The following is a 21,845-nucleotide window of genomic DNA, read 5'->3' on the forward strand; positions in this document are numbered from 1 at the left end:
CATGTAATGCATTATGATTCTGTAGTATCCAATGAACTGCAGATGAAGCCCAACCAACAGGCATTACATGCATTGATAAAAAACAATAGTGCATTGAGAATGGCTAGTTTCTAGCTGAAATCTAGATCTGCCAATAAAAATTTAAAAAGGACAAGTGATAGCTGAAATCTATTATTTACAATTCAATATAACAGTCGCTGCGTGCAACAGCCTTTTGAATGGAAGGTAACCTGATGAATCATTTTGTTTCTAATGGGAAACAAACCAACACTTTCCATTGATGCTGGGTGTCCTATGAAAGATGTGATGAGCAATATTTGTTTGGTCTCACTCCAGCCACACACTGCAAAAAACGAAATTGCAAATATCTGCTGAAACACCAGAGAAAATGCACATGATGAATCTTAGAAGAGACACCCAATATAAGATGGATCTCAAAACCAGTGAACATCTTTTTCATGTGAACTCTTGTTTAAACACAAACAGCCCACTGTGTACAAAGAAGACTCTCTCACAAATGTGCTGAGTATCCACTCAGTTAAAAAATTGCAGTCACTCACTCCAGACTCAAACTACACACCTTAAATCTAAATGAAAAAAGGCATTATACAACAGCAATTATTATTGACAGATTTAACAGTAGTGGAAAGGGTTACTGGCTGCCCTTATATACGCAGACCAGACAAGATGATTGATTGGCAAGGCAGTTGCCTCTTATTTGGCAGAGCAGTGGTTCAAATCCTCATCCGGCAATTCAGATTTAAGTTTTTTATGATTTATGTAAATCTCTTAATGTGAATGGCAGGATAGTTTGTTTCAAAAGGCATGGCTGATTTCTTTCCCCAATCAGAATCTTTAATGATCTCAATGTCAGCATGACATTAAATCCTAATGTTTGTATTCTCGTCTTTCATATATTCAGGTCTAAATTATAAACTTATCCTTGGGCATGATTTTCCTGTTTGGTTCTGGAATTTACGGTGGCTAAGTTCCTGTTACTGTAAACTGTGGTACAGACATCTTCTGTTATACTCCTTGTAGATGTAAATGCCAAAGCAATTTATTTTACTAATATCCTAACTACAGTATTTTTCTAAGACAGACATAATGTCTGATGGGATACCACAATCACTGGCTATACAATGTTACTTATAATCTGTCTTGATTGCAGAAATGTTTATTCACATGACCACTTTCGGTTCCCCTAGAACCATCTTCAGATCTGCAATTTCGGTTATGGGAGTAACCTGTCCACACACAGCAATCCTCACATGCTGCGTCACATAAAAAAATGTGTGACGTAGCATGTGAAGGTTGCTATGTGTGGACAGGTTACTCCTGTAACCGAAATTGCAGATGTGAAGATGGTTCTACAGGAACTGAAACCTGTCATGTGAATAAACATTTTTGCAATCAAGACACATTATAAGTAACATTGTAACTACAGTATTACGTACTGATTTATTGAATGGCCATAAATTCCATTTTTTATTCTCTTCAATCCATGGTATCTGGGCCACAATTAAACACATTGTCTGTCACTTTTTTTTAATGAAATTCCTAGGTACATTAAAACCTAAAGCACATTGGTTTGAATTTATATGCAAATAAATGTGTTACTTCTGAAATAACTTTCTCATGAAACTATCAGTCTGAATTTAACTTTAATCTTGACATCATAAACACACAGTACAATGATTTGTAAGTTACATGTAACATGTTGCAGGTAACAAACAATTAATTTCTTTATTATGCTGACAAGTACTGCAAGAGCACAGAAAACAGATCACCAATAAAACTGCTTGCCTACATACTCTCTAGCAGTTATCAGGGTAAACTACCTGTATTTTATTGACAGAATAAAAGGGTTCAAGAAATAAAGTACATTTTGTGACTGCTTCATTGGGTCTTTATTAAAATATATAAATCATAATTTAATAAATCAAATTCCTGTCTTCATGTATCTTCAACAATTTTGCTACAGATGAAAATTCTTCACTCATCTTTGACAACTGACTTACTTGATCACACAATGCAGGTATTCACAGCTGGTGTTTATATCTTTGTTGGCCTGATTCCTAGAAAACCAATATCACTAAAGATATAAATACCAGCTGTGGAAACCTGCACTGTGCAATTAAAAAAGGCAGTTGCAGAAGATGAGTAAGGGCACATGTTTTAGACCATGAACTAGTTCCCAGAAAATCACTGTCACCAAAGATGACTTTTATTTTCTTATTGTACTTATAAACACCAATCTTACAGATGATCTCACTTCTAGTTATTGTTTTCCACAGTCAATGGAAACAACTACATATTTTAAAGCTGTGAAATACAGAATAACCATTAAATTAAAAATGAAAAAATTTTCTCTCTCTCAACCATTGATAATACCAAAAACAAAATAAGAAAAAGTTTGATTATCAAGCAAAAGTCAGCTGCAAAATATGAGTGAAGATTTTTATCAGCAAGAAAATGCATTTAATTTGCAATGGAGAATAACTGCCACAAATAGTAACACTACCACTCTTCTACATTTTGTATGTCTGCAGATAACAGCACATAAATATGCATGTTACTTATCATCACCTGGACAACAGAAATTCAAACACAGTGATATCCACAGCTTTCTGGCACTAATTTTGTAATAAGAATATAAACTGTAATTAATCAAGTTGGACCGAAGTGTGATAATGTTAATTCACAATTTTACTTAGAACTCCTAAAATACTACAAACTTCTATATCAGTGGAGTTAACTGTTTAGTTCTTTTACTCTTTCACATCACCTGAGATAAATATTGTCCATTTTAAAGACTGCAATGGTGTTACAGTACTAGAGGTAAAATAACTGACTCTACTGCTAAGATCTTACACACATACAGACACCAGGATGTTATTTATATACAAAGCAGTGTGGCAAATGTGGTGTATCCAGTAATGACTCCTCATACCATAATTTATTTCCCATTGCCTTTCTTCTTATGGACATGCTACATTTGTTAATTTACTACCAACAAAATATACAAACATGATATGGAACATCCTTATAAAAATTCTCTTCTCAGTCTCTTTATTAGTTAATACCAAAACTGCAATTTAAAACAGAAATACTTTTAATTACACAAGAAATTACGTATAACACTGGAATTAAAGTCTAACTTCATAAACAATTATCTTGTTTTGTTGCACAAAGTTATCACTACAATTTATCTTCATGTTTTAAAAGAATATGTCCACAATGTAATAAACAAAAGTTCTCTAAAATGTGACTTGTTTCCTACATTTTCTTATCATACAAACAGTTTATTTTCAAATAAATTAAGAGTTCATCTTCTGATAATAAACACAGAAATCCTGGGAGTTTGTTTTCCTGCCACATTGCATAGAAATCAAGTCTAATGTCTTCCACAGCTTCCTGTCACATATGCATTCCAATGAGAAAATTAAATCTTATACTTTTTAAATATCTACTTGCTTTGATTAATCTCATTCTCTATAATGTAACATACTTTCTCGAGTATCACTTTTTCACTTCTGCCTAAAAGCTCTCGGTATTAATCACTCTTATGTATGTGTCAATACTTAACCTTATCTTTTTATCAGGTAAACCAGTAGCCATCTATGATGTGAAGTTCAACTACTTATTCCCTGCTATTCTGAGATCTTCGAAACAAACAGTTTTGTTCCCCTGCTAAATCCTTACAAATTTCAAGATAATGGCTAAGATTATTCCAACAACCACAACAGCAAACACAATCCACAGTACAATAGCTTTTCCTGCACACTTATGTGAATTCACAGCTGCTTTATTTGTAGGTGCTAATTGAACCGCCGGCAAATGTTCTCGTACGGGCAGCGGAAGCAGGGGAGCAGGGGATGGTGCAGGTGAGGCTGCTTGCAGCATCAAGGGATGTGGCCCATGTGGAGCGGGCACCAGCACTGCTGGAGGTGGCAGTGGCACTGGCACAGGCACAGGCATAGCAATTGGCAGTGGAGACATCACTCCCAGACAGTGATGAACGGGACATGGTTCACCATCCCATGTTGCCATTGGCTGCCTATTAGAGCAAGGATGTCATAAAGCTCTCCATTATTCAGTTTTACATAAAAGACAAAAAACACATATATTCAGGACTATTTATGAATTTAACTACAGATCATGGCAATGGTGATGGTTACAGATCCAGACATTCAACAGGGAGTTCATTAGTGCCCTGTCACATAAATAATAAAGTTTAAAGCATTTCAGAATCTTAGCCTGCACTAATTGTACCCAGCACAGTTATTAAAACTTTCCACTTTTACTTGCGTGTGAACTACATACACTAGATATTTACATGTTAATAAGTTTAAAAGATATTAAGAAGGCTCAATATGTGTTACAATAATAACACATCTGGCTTGTTGATCATGTAAACTATAAAATAAGCCAACCACCCTGAGACAAATTTAAATCCTCACGAATCAAAGTAGGGAGGAGCCTTGAAATAAGACAACATTTCAGAAGAGGTTTTACACTCATACCATTATTACCCAAAACTAACAGGTCATTTGACAATAAGTGAAGTGGGGTATGGGGGAGTGTTCATATGTGAAATTCAGAGTGTTAAAAATTGCTGCATAAAGAATGGTATATAACAGATACTGTATTCCAATCAGTCTATTTATTAGGGTTGTACATACATGCCTAATGGATACATGCAAAATGGAGTTGTATGAAGACTACTACATCATTCCTATGAGGCTAGGAGGAGATGTGCACTGGTCAGACAGTAAAAAATGTATTCTAGGAAAAGCTTTGTGCAGTGCACAGCTTGCTGAACTCCACCATGTCTGGGATTAGCCTGGGCCACATTAAGTATCAAATGACTTTCTCCAGCACTAGATCTTTTGGATCATGAACGGCAGTGGTACACTTGGTCTGCAGATAAGCAACAATTTATTCACCTACATCCATACTCTGCAAACCACCCTAAAGTATATGGCAGATGATCTGTCCCATTGCACTAGTTATTAGGGTTTCTTTCTGTTCAATTCACATATGGAGTGTGGGAAGGGCAATTGTGTGAATGCTTCTGTGCACTCTGTAATTATTCAAGTCTTGTCCTCACGATCCCTATGTGAGTGATATGTAGGGGCTTGTAGTATGTTCCTAGAGACATCATTTAAAGCTGGTTCTTGACACTTTGTTAGTAGACTTTCTCAAGAGAGTTTACATTTATATTCAAGAGTCCGATACTCCAGTTACTTCAGAATCACTGTAACACTCACCCACAGGTAAAAAAAACCCTGTGAATGTTTTTGCCACCCTTTTCCATATACATTCAGTATCTCCTTTTAGGCCTATTTGGTACAGGTCCCACACACTTGAACAATATTCTAGAATGGGCACATGAGTCATCTGTAAGCAATTTCCTTTGCATACTGATTGCACTTCCCCAATATTTTACCAATAAACTGAAGTCTAACACCTGCTTTACCCACAACGGAGCCTTTGTGATCATTCCATTTCATGTGCCTGTGAAGTGTTACACCCAGGTATTTGTATGAGTTGGCAGATTCTAACTGTGACTCACTGATATTATAGTCATAGGATACAACTTTTTTTCATTTTGTGACTTACATTGTTTTACATTTCTGAACATTTAAAGCAAATTGCCAATCTTTGCATCACTCTGAAATCTGATCAAGATCTGACTGAATATTTATGCAGCTTCTTTCACACGGTACTTCATTACAGATAACTGCACCATCTGCAAAAAGCCTGATGTTACTATTAATATTGTCTGCAAGGTCATTAATACACAACATGAACAGCAATGGTCCAAATACACTTCTGTGGGGCACGTCCAAAGTTACTTCTACATATGACGATGACTCTCCTTCCAAGATAACATGCTGTGTCCTCCCTACCAAAAAGTCCTCAATCCAGTCAGAAATGTCACTTGATACCCCATATGATCAAACTTTTGACAATAAAAGTAGATGTGTTACTGAGTCAAATGCTTTTTGGAAATCAAGAAATACTGCATCTATCTGACTGCCTTGATCCAAAACTTTCAGTATGTCATGTGAGAAAAGTGAGAGTCGAGTTTCATGTGATTGATGTTTTCAGACTCCATGCTGGTTAGCATGGAGGACGTCATTTTGTTCAAGATATCTCATTATTCTTGAACTTAGAATATGTTCTTAGATTCTACAACAAATCAGTGTCAAAGATACTGGACAGTAGTTTTGTGGATCACTTCTACTACCCTTCTTGTACACAGATGTTACCTGTGCTTTCTGATAACTACTGGACATGGTTTTTTGTTTGGGGTTCTACATTAGATTATAGTTAAAAGAGAGGCTAACTTAGCCAAAAATTCAATATAGAACCTGATAGGGATTTCATTAGGTGCTGGAGCTTTGTTCAGTTTTAATGATTTCAGTTGTTTCTGAACACCACTGACCCTAGTACTGATTTCACTCATTTTTTCAGTGGTACGAGTGTTCAATTGGGGCAATACTCCTGGGTTCCTTTGTAAAGAAACATCTGAAAACTGAGTAAAGCATTTCAGCTGTTGCTTTGCTACCCTCAACTTCTGTTCCCATTTCATTCGCGAGGGACTGTACACCAACTTTTGCACCACTAAAAGCCATTACATATGACCAGAATTACTTTAGTGTTTGTGAAAGATCATTTGAAAGTATTCTGTTATGGTATTCGCTGAAGGCTTCATGCACTGCTGACTTGATAGCTAAATCCATTTCATTCAGCACTCTCTATCCATAGTTCTATGCTTTGTTTTAAACCTATTATGCAGTAGTCTCTGTTTTTTTAGAAGTTTCTTTACAGAGGCTGTATTCTATGGAGGGTCGCTCCAATTATGAACCATTCTACTGAATACATATATGTCCAGTGCATGGTCAACTATTCTTTTAAAACTGGGCCATAGTTCCTCTACATGCTCCTGCCCCATGCTGAAAGTTTCAAGTTCCTCACTGACATTTGAAACTACTGATTTTTTTATCTATTTTACTGAACATATATATCTTTCTGCTTGTTTTAGTTGCCCTTTGTACATTGGTATTCAGTGGTACCACAATCACATCGTGGTCAGTGGTACCAGTTTCAATGTGGACATCCTCAAAGAGATCAGGTCTATTTGTTGCCATTAGATCCAATATATTTCCATCATGAGTGGTATTCTGAACTATCTTTTCTAAGCAGTTTTCAAAGAAGGTGTTTAGTAATGTTTCGCAGGTTATCTTATCACACCCACTACTAACAAAACTTTAATTTTCCCAGGTGATTGTTGGATTATTAAAGTTTCCACCAATGATTACAGGAACTTACGTACAAGTGAACTGAGGTTTTCTCTGAAGTTTTTGGTTACATCAGGAGATGAGTCTGGTGGGTGATAGAAGGATCCAGTTACCATTTTATGATCTCCCCTGATACTGAGTCTTGCCCAGAAAATCTCACATGTCTACTGCGACAAATACACCACCTTCATTTCCAACTAGCCTATCCTTTCCATATACACTCAAATTTTCCCCAAAAATCTCATTGGTATCAAGTTTAGTTTTCAATCAGCTTTCTGCATGTAGTATTTTTTAAGGTTTCACCACTTTTCAGGAGCACTTCAAACTCTGGTACTCTGTTACAAATGCTTCAGCAGTCAACCAGTAGGATTGTAATACACTGGCCTGTGGAGGCATTTCTTTCAATCTTACACTGATATTCATGGGTTGCTTACAGCTATCACTATGTGGATTGCATGGAGAGTCACCTAATCTAAAAAACCTTTGTGAGCTCCCCACACACAGTGAGCTACTTGGGTAGCAGCCTCTGATGTGATCCAACATGTGCCACAATCTGCAACTGCTTGCACCCTGTACCCTCAATGGCTGCTGGAATAGCCTCTTCAGCAAGTTGAATGAGCCCCCAGGTATACATACTGAGAGCACCTGGTGTCCTTTCATATCCCTTGCTGCCATTTCCCTAAGGGTTAGTAGCAGATGGTGAGAGTTACCAGATTCTGTATGCTTCTCACACCATGAAAAGCTGTATTTGGGTGACAAAAGGGCACTTGACAGCATCAAAATATAGGGGCATTCAATAAGTAATGCAACACTTCTTTTCTAGGCCTGTTTTAGTTAAAAAATTGTAACTTTAAACATTTCTATTTCATCTCATATATTTCCAGAAACTCCTGGTAGATGGCAGCACAATAACCAGTCCAAGCAAAGAGCAGGCACTGAATTTCTTTTCACAGAAAACCAGACCATCATTAATAATTACAGGCATTTACAGAATGTCTGCAGTCACTGCACAGTGGATAAAAGCACAGTGAAGCATATATTGTCAACATAACCAGGAAAAGAAGTCAGTATGATCCACACACAGACCACTCGCACACAGCTGTAATTCCTGCAATGTTTCCTAAGTATGAACACTCTTATACCAGGTGACTGATAAATAACAATCAAGTAAATCAATGCACATGTTGACATCTCTGTTGGTAGTAGTGACACACTTGTTTGTGTATTTAAAATTTGCACTTGCTCGGTTCCTCAACACCTAACTGAAGAGCATAAAGAGAAAAGAAGGAGCATCTGTGCCATAGCATACAGAGAAAAGAAGGAACATCTGTGCCATTTTTCTTGCTTGTTATGAGCCTAACAGTGACAATATCTTGCCAAACACTGTCACAGGTGATTGAAACATGGGTTCACCACTTGTAGCCTGAAACTAAACAGCAATCCATGGAGTGGCACCATACAACATTTCCTCTGATGAAGAAGTTCCAAACAGTACCCTCAGCTGATAAAGTCATGGCATCTCTCATGATGAAATGATTCGGAAGTCTATTTTGAGAAAACTTTTGATGGACTGTTCTTCCTCATCTGCCCTACAGCCCAGATTTTGCTCCTACTGATTTCCATCTCACTGGTCCATAAAAAATTGATCTGTGGAAAGCACTAAAGCAATGATGGGGAAATTATCACTGTAGCAATAACTTAGCTAAGACACAGACCAGTAGAGTGGTACCATGACACATATAGGCTCTCACATCAAGATGGCATAAGGCCGTATAACTGAACAGAGATTATTTTTACCAAAGGGTTTTGTAGCCAGAGAACTGGAGAACAATATGGTGTACTTATATCATGAATAAAACCATCCTGCTTTGAGATGAAAAATGTGTTGCATTACTTATTGAACAACCATTGTAGGCTAGATACAGGACTTGTTTTGTATGCTCCCATGCCCAGTTTAATGACATTGTTGTTGACAGCACCAAGGAACTTAAAAAAAAAGTGCTCATCACTCATAGAGCAGCTGTAAGTGATTCACAAATAACATGAAAACTGTGTGAAGCAGGACTAGTTTCCAGCCCAGATCCTGTCAGTAAAATATTCATGGCATCTGAGACACTCATTTCTAGGCATTCCACATACTTTTTCTTAAATTAAGAAAGTGTCTTACTGCCCTATTTTAGGAAAATGAAAACAGTTATGAATATTAAAAGTGCATGCACAGGTTTCTCTTATGATCAACTGAAATCTTTAGCCCATGCCAACTCTTCCAGCTTCTTGATCATTAGTTGCTACTGATATTCAACAGTTGTGGGGCTGGGAATAAAATCAGTACACAAATAATGAACATGGCACACTACTTTCCCAGTTCAAGTGACCTGAGAAAGTTTCTCTATTTTCCCAGTGAAAATATCTTTCAGTGAAGAATAATCAGTAAAACGAATTGGGGAGGACTGTTGTAAACCACTTTCATATAGATAGCAATGATGCTGTTCTTAGGAGAGGTAACATAGCCTCTTTTCAGGTCAAAAATATTCCAATAAGGTGTTGGGCATTACTTGCATGGGATAGCCTCCTGGACTGATGCCTCTACTTGGTTTAAAATTATGATGGGCATGGCACAATTTGAATCCAGTCTGAATGCAATTAATGAGAATCTGCATTACCATTATACATGTAGGTGGGTAGCTGATCATCATTCCTAGCGTTATTCCTTCATAGCTACTTAGTGACATAGTGTAACACCCATTTCATGAGATCTGACTTTTCTCTGATAATGGAGCAGAATAATCTAGCTATAAACTTCAAGACTATCTTCTTAAGCAGTTATATGAAGATGTCCTTTGACTGGAGGTACTATTGCTTCATCATGTTATAATATTGAAACAGATGCACTCTTACAGCTGTATTCTTTGGTACTGACACAGCCAATTTTGGTTCCATCTGGAAAAAGGTGTGGTTGTAAGCTTTTGTCAAAATTGAAGCTCACCCTCACACTTTTAAGATTTTATATGAAATATGAATGGAATCTGGGATTCAGACTGGCTGCGCTTGCAAAGTTGGAGACATGCTCTTGATCACCTGGGCTGTTTCTTTGGGCACAGTCACAAAAATATCATATCTCAGTAAAGAATTCACTGTTTATGTGTGCATTTTGAGAAAGATTGCATTAACTCCCATTCCCTTTTGGATGATGTTGCGCAACACACTGAAGTCATTATCTTTTCAGGCTCTTCTAAATTCTGAGTGGTCCTAAAGTTTTGAAATCCACAAAGATTCAAGATATTCTGGGGACCCACACATACTGTTACTGAATTCTTGGTGAAGGAGGCCCTGAACGAAAAGTTACAGAAGGTGTACATAAATTGCACAATTAAAAACCGCAAAGTGCACAAGCTCATTAAGAAGTCTGCATAAAGGGGAACTGACATTAAATACAAACAGTGTATTGGGAGGCCGTCAACTGTGATCACTGATAAAGTCAATGGAAGGGTTCATCAATGGTGCACATATATATTCATGACTGATAATATATACAACAGCTGTGGATGTCTTATCAAGAAAATAATGACACAAAAGCATGGCTTCATACAGACGAAGAGTCACTTCAGCTGCTAACATCAGTTTTTCCCATCGTCATTTGTGAAAGGAATAGAAGTTGGTGGTCTGGTTTGGGAGAGGGTGGGAAGATAGTAATATGTAATGTACCATCTGCTACTCATAGTAAGGTGGTTTGTGGAATAGAAATATAGATTCCATTATCTTCTGGAAACAAGCACTGTAAGATTCACACAGAACATAATGTGCTACAGGTGTGACATAGGTTTACCTGCCAGGTTTAGGTACTCCTGTTTTGCAACACTAGTTTATACACAAATGAGGAGAACCCAACAGTCCTCATTTTAAAAAAATGAATATATGAGATCCTAAAAGCTATGAAGCTAGGTAATAATGTAGATGCAGTATTTTTTGACTTCCAAAAAACATTTGACCCAGTACCACACCAATGTTCCTTAACAAAAATCACAGTTTTATGGAGTATAAAATGAAATTTGTAACTGGACTAAAGAACACAGCACTTTTTCTTGGATGGGGATGCCTTGGCAGATGTAGAAGTACCTTCTGGCATCCCCCAAGGCAGTGTGTTGTGACCCTTGCTGTTCATGTTGTATATTAATGACCTAGCAGACAATATTAATAGGAACTTCATACTTTTCTGCAGATGTCTCAGTTGTCTACAATGAAGCACTATCTGGGGGGGGGGGGGGGGGGGGGGGGGGGGAAAGGCTGCACAAATATTCAGTCGCATTTTGATACACCATCAAAATGGTGCAAAGAGTAGGAACTTGCTTCACATGTTCAGAAATCTAAATATGTGTATTTCACAAGATGCAAAGATGACTACATTATCAATGTGTCACTAACTGTCCACCAGCACAAACATCTGGGTGTAACAATTTGTGGAGATATGAAGGGGAATGAGCACATAAGCTCAGTCATAAGTAAAGCAGATGGCAGACATCAGTTCACTAGCTGGCTACTGGGAAAAAGCTTACAAAATATTTGTGTGTACCATCTTAGAATATTGCTTAAGTGTGTGTGATCAGTACCAACTAACACTAACAGGAGACACTGAATGTATACAAAAAAGGGGAGCACAAATGGTCATTGGTTCGTTTGACCCACAAGAGAGCATCAGAGAAATGCTGGAAAAAGTGATCTGTTGGACACTTGGAAAAAAGACATCAATTTTCTGTGGAAGCCAGCTTCCAAATTTCAAGAACTGGCTCGCTGTCCCTACAGGGACTCCCACAGAAACTGCACAGTGGCATTTAAGCAGTCATTCTTGCCACACTCCATATATGAATGAAATGGAAAGAAATTCTAATGTGTGGTACTGTGGGAAGTACTCTCTGATGTGGAGTTTACAGTGGTTTGCAGAATATGAATTTAGGTGTATGAATCAATATTTGTTTATTATGGTAGATTTCATGTTTGCCTCATACCAGACATTACCTTAATGAACATAAGTGAATCTAACATGAAATCTTAACTGATATTTGATCAATATTGTCCACATAGCACTACTCATTTGATTTAATTAATTTTCATCAGGTTTTATTCAGTTTAAGCAATCTGATTATTTTCCATTCTGTATTCAACAACTTACATATTGCAATATCTTTCTGCACTAACAAATAGATAAATCTCTTATTGTATGAATTTATTTTTTATGGTATAATCACTTGAGAAATTCTGACTTGAATTTTAATTATTTCTTACTAATGTTGTTACTCAAAATTACAACACAGAGACGATGATATAGTCCATCAAGGAAACCTACTTACACTGGTACAGTTCCATTGTACTTTTGGCATGATTCTGTGTCTGGTTCATCACTGCAAGAGCTGGATGAGCTTATATCTGTGCTTGGAGGAACAGATTTTGACTGCATTTGTGGCTGGACCATGTAGTGTAAGTCCTTTGATGCACTGTGTGTTGCGGCAGTTTGAGTGTAAGGATCTAAACTGGGTTCACGGTAAATTCCTGCTACCTCTTTCGCTGAATGAACTGCAATAATAACAGAGCAAGCATGATACATCACAGCAGGAAGTTTATTTATTTACTTATTTCATTTATTTTATTTTTTATTTCATATTACCACTGTAACAAGATCATATTACCTTACTAATTTGAATAATAACAGTAAAATAATAAGAACAGTAATAATAATAATAATAATAATAATAATAATAATTCCCGTGGAGGCCCGGGAAAAGAATAGGCCTCCGGTATGTTCTGCGAGTCGTAAAAGGCGACAAAAAGAACAAACCACTAATAGGGTTAACCCCCCTTTTAGTGTGATTAGTTGGTTCAGGACAGAACTAAAGAAGCCTCGGACAAGCGCCGTCATGGTCGGGGACGACGCTTGAACCCTATGCCCGCCCACAATGGTAACGACACTGCTAGCCAACTGGAAAATGATTCAAATCCAAATAGAGGTGTTTTGCAGGATATGCTTCCTGCAACCACCCTAGAAGGAAAACAAAGACAGAGGATGAGATGGTCAGATGAAGTTAATCGACACCTCATGTTCTGTTATTACCAAGCAACAAACCTAGGAACCAACACAACTGGATACAGATCACAAGTATACACAACATTTATTACCAGATACCCAGAATTAAAATTTTTAACAGAACAACAACTAGCTGATCAGATCCATGTTATAATCAAAAATAACAGCATACCCCAGTCAGAATTAGAAAACATCAAACAACAAGTACAACAAATACTGGAACAAAATAATGTGCAATCAGAAGAAGAAGATAATACAGTAATGGACTCAAGCATCCCAGAGCAAACAAACAAAGAACAACACGCATCAATTAAACAGTCAGAGGAAAACGAAATCTTAAGACAGCCACCAGAACAAGCACAAATAGAACACGAAGTGACACACATGTTAGATATAGAAGAAAAATTTCAGCTGACATATATAGAATACAAAGACACAAATACAGACATTAGACCATTCTTGCATAGACCGCCAAATAACCCACAAGTCGAAACAACAATAAAAACTATCAACACAATCATACACAACAAAATAAATGAAAACACAATTATGGAAGAGTTACAACTACCGGTTTATATAGGAGCACTCACTACACTAAATATACACACTAGGCAGAGATCAGAACCAACCAACACACAGAAGAAACCCACAAAACCAGCATGGCAACACAGGCTACAGATCAGAATAGAAAAACTGAGAAACGACATCGGACAGCTAACACAATTTATAAGAAATGAAATGTCAGAAAAAAACGAAAAAGGTTAGGTAAAATCTCACAACAAGAAGTGATAGAGCAATTAGACAAAAAGAAGCAGAAATTACAAGCATTGGCCAAATGACTTAGAAGATACAAAAAAAGTGAAAATAGAAGGAAACAAAACCAAACATTCAACACAAACCAAAAGAAATTTTACCAGACAATAGATAACACACACATTAAAATAGACAATCCACCAAACATAACAGACATGGAACACTTCTGGAGCAACATATGGTCAAACCCGGTACAACATAACAGGCATGCATGGTGGATACAAGCAGAAACAGATACGTACAAGATGATACCACAAATGCCTGAAGTGATAATTTTGCAACATGAAGTCATCCAAGCAATTAATTCTACTCACAATTGGAAAGCCCCTGGAAAAGATAAAATAGCAAATTTCTGGCTAAAGAAATTCACCTCAACACATTCACATCTAACTAAATTATTTAACAGTTACGTTGCAGACCCATACACATTCCCTGATACACTTACACATGGAATAACTTATCTGAAACCTAAAGATCAAGCAGACACAGCAAACCCAGCTACATATCGCCCCATAACATGCCTACCAACAATATAAAAAATATTAACTTCAGTCATTACACAGAAATTAATGACACATACAACACAGAACAAAATTATAAATGAAGAACAAAAAGGCTGTTGCAAAGAAGCACGAGGATGTAAAGAGCAACTGATAATAGATGCGGAGGTGACATATCAAGCTAAAACTAAACAAAGGTCGCTACACTGTGCATACATTGATTACCAAAAAGCTTTTCATAGTGTACCCCACTCATGGTTACTACAAATATTGGAAATATACAAAGTAGATCCTAAATTGATACAGTTCCTAAACATAGTAATGAAAAATTGGAAAACCACACTTAATATCCAAACAAATTCAAATAATATCACATCACAGCCAATACAGATTAAGCGTGGAATATATCAAGGAGACTCATTAAGTCCTTTCTGGTTCTGCCTTGCTCTGAACCCACTATCCAACATGCTAAATAATACAAATTATGGATACAATATTGCTGGAACATACCCACACAAAATCACACATCTGCTATACATGGATGATCTAAAACTACTGGCAGCAACAAATCAACAACTCAACCAATTACTAAAGATAACAGAAGTATTCAGCAATGATATAAATATGGGTTTTGGAACAGACAAATGTAAGAAAAATAGCATAGTCAAGGGAAAACACACTAAACAAGAAGATTTCATATTGGATAACCACAGCGACTGCATAGAAGCGATGGAAAAAAACAGATGCCTATAAATATCTAGGATACAGACAAAAAATAGGAATAGATAATACAAATATTAAAGAAGAACTAAAAGAAAAATATAGACAAAGACTAACAAAAATACTGAAAACAGAATTGACAGCAAGAAACAAGACAAAAGCTATAAATACTTATGCTATACCAATATTGACCTACTCATTTGGAGAAGTGAAATGGAGTAACACAGACCTAGAAGCACTCGATACACTTACACGATCACAATGCCACAAATATAGAATACATCACATACATTCAGCAACTGAAAGATTCACATTAAGCAGAAAGGAAGGAGGAAGGGGATTTATTGACATAAAAAACCTACATTATGGACAGGTAGACAATTTAAGAAAATTATTTATAGAACGAGCAGAAACTAGCAAAATACACAAAGCAACCACTCATATAAATACATCAGCTACACCACTGCAATTTCATAACCACTTCTACAACCCTTTAGATCACATAACATCAACAGATACGAAGAAAGTAAATTGGAAAAAGAAAACACTACATGGCAAGCACCCGTATCATCTAACACAGCCACACATCGATCAAGACGCATCCAACACATGGCTAAGAAAAGGCAATATATACAGTGAGATGGAAGGATTCATGATTGCAATACAGGATCAAACAATAAACACCAGATATTACAGCAAGCATATTATTAAAGATCCCAATACCACAACAGATAAATGCAGACTTTGCAAACAACAAATAGAAACAGTAGATCATATCACAAGCGGATGTACAATACTAGCAAATACAGAATACCCCAGAAGACATGACACTGTAGCAAAAATAATACATCAACAGCTTGCCTTACAACATAAACTTATAAAACAACATGTTCCCACATACAAGTATGCACCACAAAGTGTACTGGAGAATGATGAATTCAAATTATACTGGAACAGAACCATTATAACAGATAAAACAACAACACATAACAAACCTGACATCATACTCACCAATAAAAAGAAGAAATTAACACAACTAATTGAAATATCCATACCCAATACAACAAATATACAAAAGAAAACAGGAGAAAAAATAGAAAAATACATCCAACTGGCTGAGGAAGTCAAGGACATGTGGCATCAGGATAAAGTTGACATTATACCAATTATATTATCAACTACAGGAGTCATACCACACAATATCCACCAGTACATCAATGCAATACAGCTACATCCAAACTTATATATACAACTACAGAAATCTGTAATTATTGATACATGTTCAATTACCCAAAAGTTCCTAAATGCAATATAACACATACCATACAGTTAAAAAGAAGTGACGCTTGATCAAGGTCCGCGTCACTTTCCATTTTTAACCAGACTTAACGTCTGAGAAAGTAAAGAAATAATAATAATAATACAGTATTATTATTATTATTATTATTATTATTATTATAAGCCTTGGTTGGAATACTGAATGATGGAATTAGTTAACTTGTTAAATCTTTAGTTTCCATAATTTGTACATGACAAAATACTCAAAAAAAATTTTAGAAGTGAAAAGCATCTAAATGCTGCAATACAACAGCTTACCCACCATACTTGAAACATGTACAACATTTCAGTGATCCAAAATTTACACTGTGTATGATTTACACCTTTTCCATGTTGCTGGTAGCTTTCTTTCTTTTTGATTAGCTCATTTCACTTCCAATGATACCAATATTATTTTTATATGTAACCCAGTTTTAATGGTTTTGCTAAACATAGTAGTATTTTGCCATTTAGAATTTTATTACAGATTATTTTTAAAGTCTTCTTATATTTCTCTATTTATTTATTTAGCATAATCAGATTAGAGCCTTCAGACCCTATCTTATATTGGGTGAGATTCTTCATTTCTGGCGAATATTTACGTTTTTTAGAGTTTGTTCTATATGCTCTAGGTCCATGTGCATTTTTAATTTTCTAGAATGACTTTTTCACTCTGCAGTACACTGAGCACTGATATGAAACTTATGACCTTGGCCTTTCACAGCTATATTTCCACCAATACCTGATCTCCAGCCTTCCAAACTTCACAGAAGTTCTCTTGCAAAACTTGCAGGATGAGTACTCCTGGAAGAAAGGATGTCGTGGAGACATGGTTTAGCCACAGCCTGTGGGATATTTCCAGAACAAACTTTTCCCTCTGTAGTGGAGTGTGTCCTGATATGAAACTTCCCAGCTGATTAAAACTGTGTGCCAGACTGAGACTTTAACTGAATGAACACTTGTCTATGAGAAGTGAAGGTCCCGAGTGTGTCTCTTGGTCTGGCACTTAGTTTTAATTTGCAGGAAGTTTTTTTTTTTTAATTTTGTTGTTACTTTTGAATCTGAGTTTTAACGTGAACTGCACTCTTCTCATTTAAAAAAAGTTCATCTTTGTATTACCTTTTCTGATAAAGCATCAGTTTTTTCAATTTTTTTTGCATCCAGTTCACCTCTATACAACACATGTCACTCTTTTTTTTGGTAGGGTATCACTTTACATTTTGGAAGACATCTACCAACCTACCAGGAACACTTCATCATATCTTTCCTTAAAATCCTTCATAATACTTACCTTAAGCATGAGAAACTGGGGAAAGTTGTACTATCATTACTTAATATACTGATAGTTATACCCACTTCAGCTCTGAGACATGCAAAATTATAGAAAGCAGGTGACTTGTGCATGTGGTTTTAATTCATGAAACATAATGAAAGAGTGTGACATGGTGCACCTACTCTGTGATTTACAGACTCCTTTCTGGTGTGAATGATGCAAGATTTCTTTTTTTCTTTTTTTCAAAATGAAAAGGTTCAGAATACATACAAAGTAATATGCCTGTCTATTCCGTTCTCCCAGTCTCCATCATAAAGTTCCTTCTCCATAATTTTCATTAACCTACACATAACACATGTAATAAAAAATTGGAAAACTGTTTATCTGGAGGGCAAGTGGTACAAACCTGCCCCTGAGTTATCTGAATATACATTCTGGTGTTGGTAGTTGAGATTCCTGTGCTGCCAAGCCATTGGAGTTCTTGGGTCACCAAAGTCAAGAGGCCTTGGTCTCGTACTTGTTCTTCCCTGCCTCACCATTGTAATAGGTCCTGAAACAGAATTTAGTAAGGGAAAATGATGGGATCAGTTTCAGCTAAACTTGGTATACATATCAGTTACTGTCTGGAAAGAACCACTGTGGGTGTAAAAACCATCTACCTCTCAAAGGGATTGGGGTTGAAGTGAAAAAGTAGTGAAGCCCATGATGCACAAATAGCCAGAGTATATTCATCCAATATTTGAAAATGAGAGCATTTAGTGACTTGCAGCCAACTTTACACATAATTTCAAACTTTTATGAGATTATTTTTTGCTGACACTCCCCCCCCCCCCCCCCAAAAAAAAAAGGTCGAAGGAAAATGTTTATTGCTTCCTACATTTTCACTGTTCAGACAGTAAAACTGAAGCATCAGGCATGACCTTTTAATTTATTACTTCTTTACTACTAACTCTATTTGCAATGTATTTTGCAGACAGTATTCTCATATACCACTGCATGCACTGTATGACACATAGTTCAAGAGATATGGGGTCATAAACATTGAGCTGCATGAAAACGAAACTGCAAGGTAAAATTCGCTAGAGATACAAGTGAAATATGTGTACAAATATGTGTGCAACATGTTAAATATATTTTAAACATATGTGACATGTGTGAACATGGGCAAAGTCATGGGTAAAAGCCCCTCCTAAACTCCTGAATTGATTTGATCCAAACTTAGTATACTTACTACCTAAAAGAAATACTGTGGAGGTAAGAGCCAGCAACCACCTATCGGCATGGGGGTGATAACATGGAGAGAGAAGTGGGAGGAGGAGATGGAAAGAGCACGAGGAAGAGCAGATGGACAGAGGTATGGGGAGGGGGAAATGGGACAGAAAGGGGAAATGAGGTGATGGATAGAGAGGGGTGAAAGGGAGAAATAAAGGAAAGAGGAGGAGATGTATGGACAGAGAGCAGAGGAGCAGATGGACAGAGAGGGGGGCAAGAGGATATGGACAGAGATGGGGACAGAGAGAGCAGAGGATGAGATGGACAGGGTGAGGGGAGAGCAGGAGACAGAGGGAGATATGGGGGGGGGGGGGGGGGAGGAGATGGGAGGTAGAGATCAGGAGAGAAAGGGGTGAGGAGGAGATGAACAGAGAGTGAGAGCAGGAGATAGACAGAGGAGGAGGAGAGGAGGAGTTGGGCAGAGAGATGGGGGAGTTGGAGATGGATAGAGAGAGGGGGAAAAGGAGGATATGGACAGAGAGAGGGTGAGTAGGAGGTGGGCACAGAGGGGAGAGGATCAGATAGACAGAGGGGGGGAGGAGGAGGAGATGGGCAGAGAGAGGGTGGGGGAGGAGATGGACAGAGAGGAGGAGGAGGGGGAGGAGGAGGTGACAGACAGAGAGAGTGGGAGGAGGAGACAGACAATCACAGGGGAAGGAGGAAATGGACAGAGAGGGTGGGGATGAGGAAGTGGGCAGAGAGAGGAGAAGAGAACACTGGAGCAAACAGATACCTGAGCAACACAGTGTATTCAGCTAGTATTTGATAAAGAAATGTATGTTCATTTTTGAGCAACTTCTGTGTTATCCTGTACTGCTTATGGTCAGCTGAGCTGCCATTCTGGAAAACATTGGATGATTGACTACGTTACATTTCACAACGTAATTCAACATCACAGCTCAGATTACAAGCCCTTATAATATTAGTGCTTCTGTCTGCATTCTGTAAACTAATAAAAGTTTTTTTTTTTTAATTTTGCAGGCTTTATACATCTTCTTTTCAAACTGTTTTATCTTGTTGGTACACATATTCCTGAAGTATGTTTGCTTTGTCAGCTGTTTTGAATATTTAGTTTATTGTTCACAGTCAAAAAGATATAAATTTTTTTTAGTGCTCAATGAATTTGTACTTTTGAAAAAGATTGATCAAAGAATCCGCATTAAATTTTGTTTTAAAAATGGAATAAAGTGCAGCACCACATTCAAAATGTTGACTGTGGCTTTTGGTGAACCTACTATGAGTAAGACAAGAGTTTATGAGTGGTATAAATGTTTCAAAGAGAGTCGAGAAGATGCTGAAGACCACAACCACCCTGGATGCCCTAGCTCATCAATTACTGACAACAATGTGGAAGAAGTATAGAGAATTTTTCTAAAAAATCACTGAATCACCATCAAAGAGGTTGCTAATTATGTTGGTATATCTTTTGGCTCATGCCAAGCAATTTTTTCAGATGTTTTGGGCATAAAACATGTAGCAGCAAAGTATGTTCTGAAATTGTTTAATTCTGACCAGAAATGACATTGCGAAGACATCAGTCAGGAATTGCTGAATGAAGTCAACAATTATTCAGAACTTTTAAAGAAGGTTATGACAGGTGACAAAACATGGGTATATGGATACAATGTTGAAACCAAGGCCCAGTTGTCCCAACGGAAACTGCCTGAAGAACTAAAACTGAAAGAAATTCAAGTTCAATCAATTGTGGTTGTTTATCTCACAGTTTTCTTTGGTTACAATGGGATGGTGCATCATGAATTCCTGCCTTATGGTTGTACACTCAATAAGAAATACTATATGGACGTTATGTGCCATCTGTGTGAAGCAGTTCGAATAAAAAGACCAGAATTGTGGCAAAAGCACTTGTGGAAATTGCATCACGATAATGCTCCTGCTTACACCACAATGCTTGCTCATGATTTTTTGGCAAAAAACAAAACCTGTATGTTGCCTCAGCCACCATATTCACAGGACATGGCTCCCTATGACTTATTTCTATTCCTGAGAATGAAGAGACACATTAAAGGACGTCATTTTGCCACCTTTGATGACATAAAAATAGAATTGCTAATGGAGCTAGAAACCATAATGAAAAGTGAGTTCTAGAAGTGTTTACAAGTTTGGAAAAAGCTCTGGTACAAGTGTATTATATCTCAGGGGGATTACTTTGAAGGGGACAAAGTTGATATTGATGAACAAACAAAGCTTCTTCAAGAAAAAAAATCCCATTACATTTTTATCACACCTTGTATGTATACCTCAAGCATTTTGTCTGTTTTCTTTAATAACCTACACTGCTACAATGTTGTTGTAATTCTGGAATGGTACGCCATGTGATATGAACATTAACACTACCAATCAATCATCATAAATCTTGCTTGTAACTTGTTTCCATCCTATCTAACTAAAAGAATGCAGTGTCATGTTTTGAAATGGAGGGAGCATACACAACAAAATAGCATCTTCAGAATATAGAATAATCATTATTGATGTGCCACAGTGATTAATACAGGGTGCACTCTTGTTCTGGATATACACATTATCTGACAAAAAAAGTGAAACAC

The 21,845-nt window shown here is 37.0% G+C and overlaps 1 protein-coding gene across 1 annotated transcript in view; it reads right to left on the reverse strand.

Moving 5' to 3' along the window:
• Positions 1-1,685: 1,685 nt before the first annotated feature.
• LOC124555374 (RNA-binding protein 12-like) overlaps positions 1,686-21,845 on the reverse strand; it is a 104,992-nt gene continuing 84,832 nt past the window's right edge. The window contains exons 3-5 of the mRNA XM_047129263.1: positions 18,416-18,559; positions 12,656-12,878; positions 1,686-4,060 (exon numbers count right to left, since the gene is read on the reverse strand). Coding sequence (XP_046985219.1) covers positions 3,694-4,060; positions 12,656-12,878; positions 18,416-18,548 — 723 coding nt within the window. The 5' untranslated portion in view covers positions 18,549-18,559 and the 3' untranslated portion in view covers positions 1,686-3,693. The remainder of the gene's footprint in view (positions 4,061-12,655; positions 12,879-18,415; positions 18,560-21,845) is intronic.

The sequence above is a fragment of the Schistocerca americana genome, chromosome X (genome assembly GCF_021461395.2).
Source record: "Schistocerca americana isolate TAMUIC-IGC-003095 chromosome X, iqSchAmer2.1, whole genome shotgun sequence".
In the NCBI taxonomy this organism is placed as follows: Eukaryota; Metazoa; Arthropoda; class Insecta; order Orthoptera; family Acrididae; genus Schistocerca; species Schistocerca americana.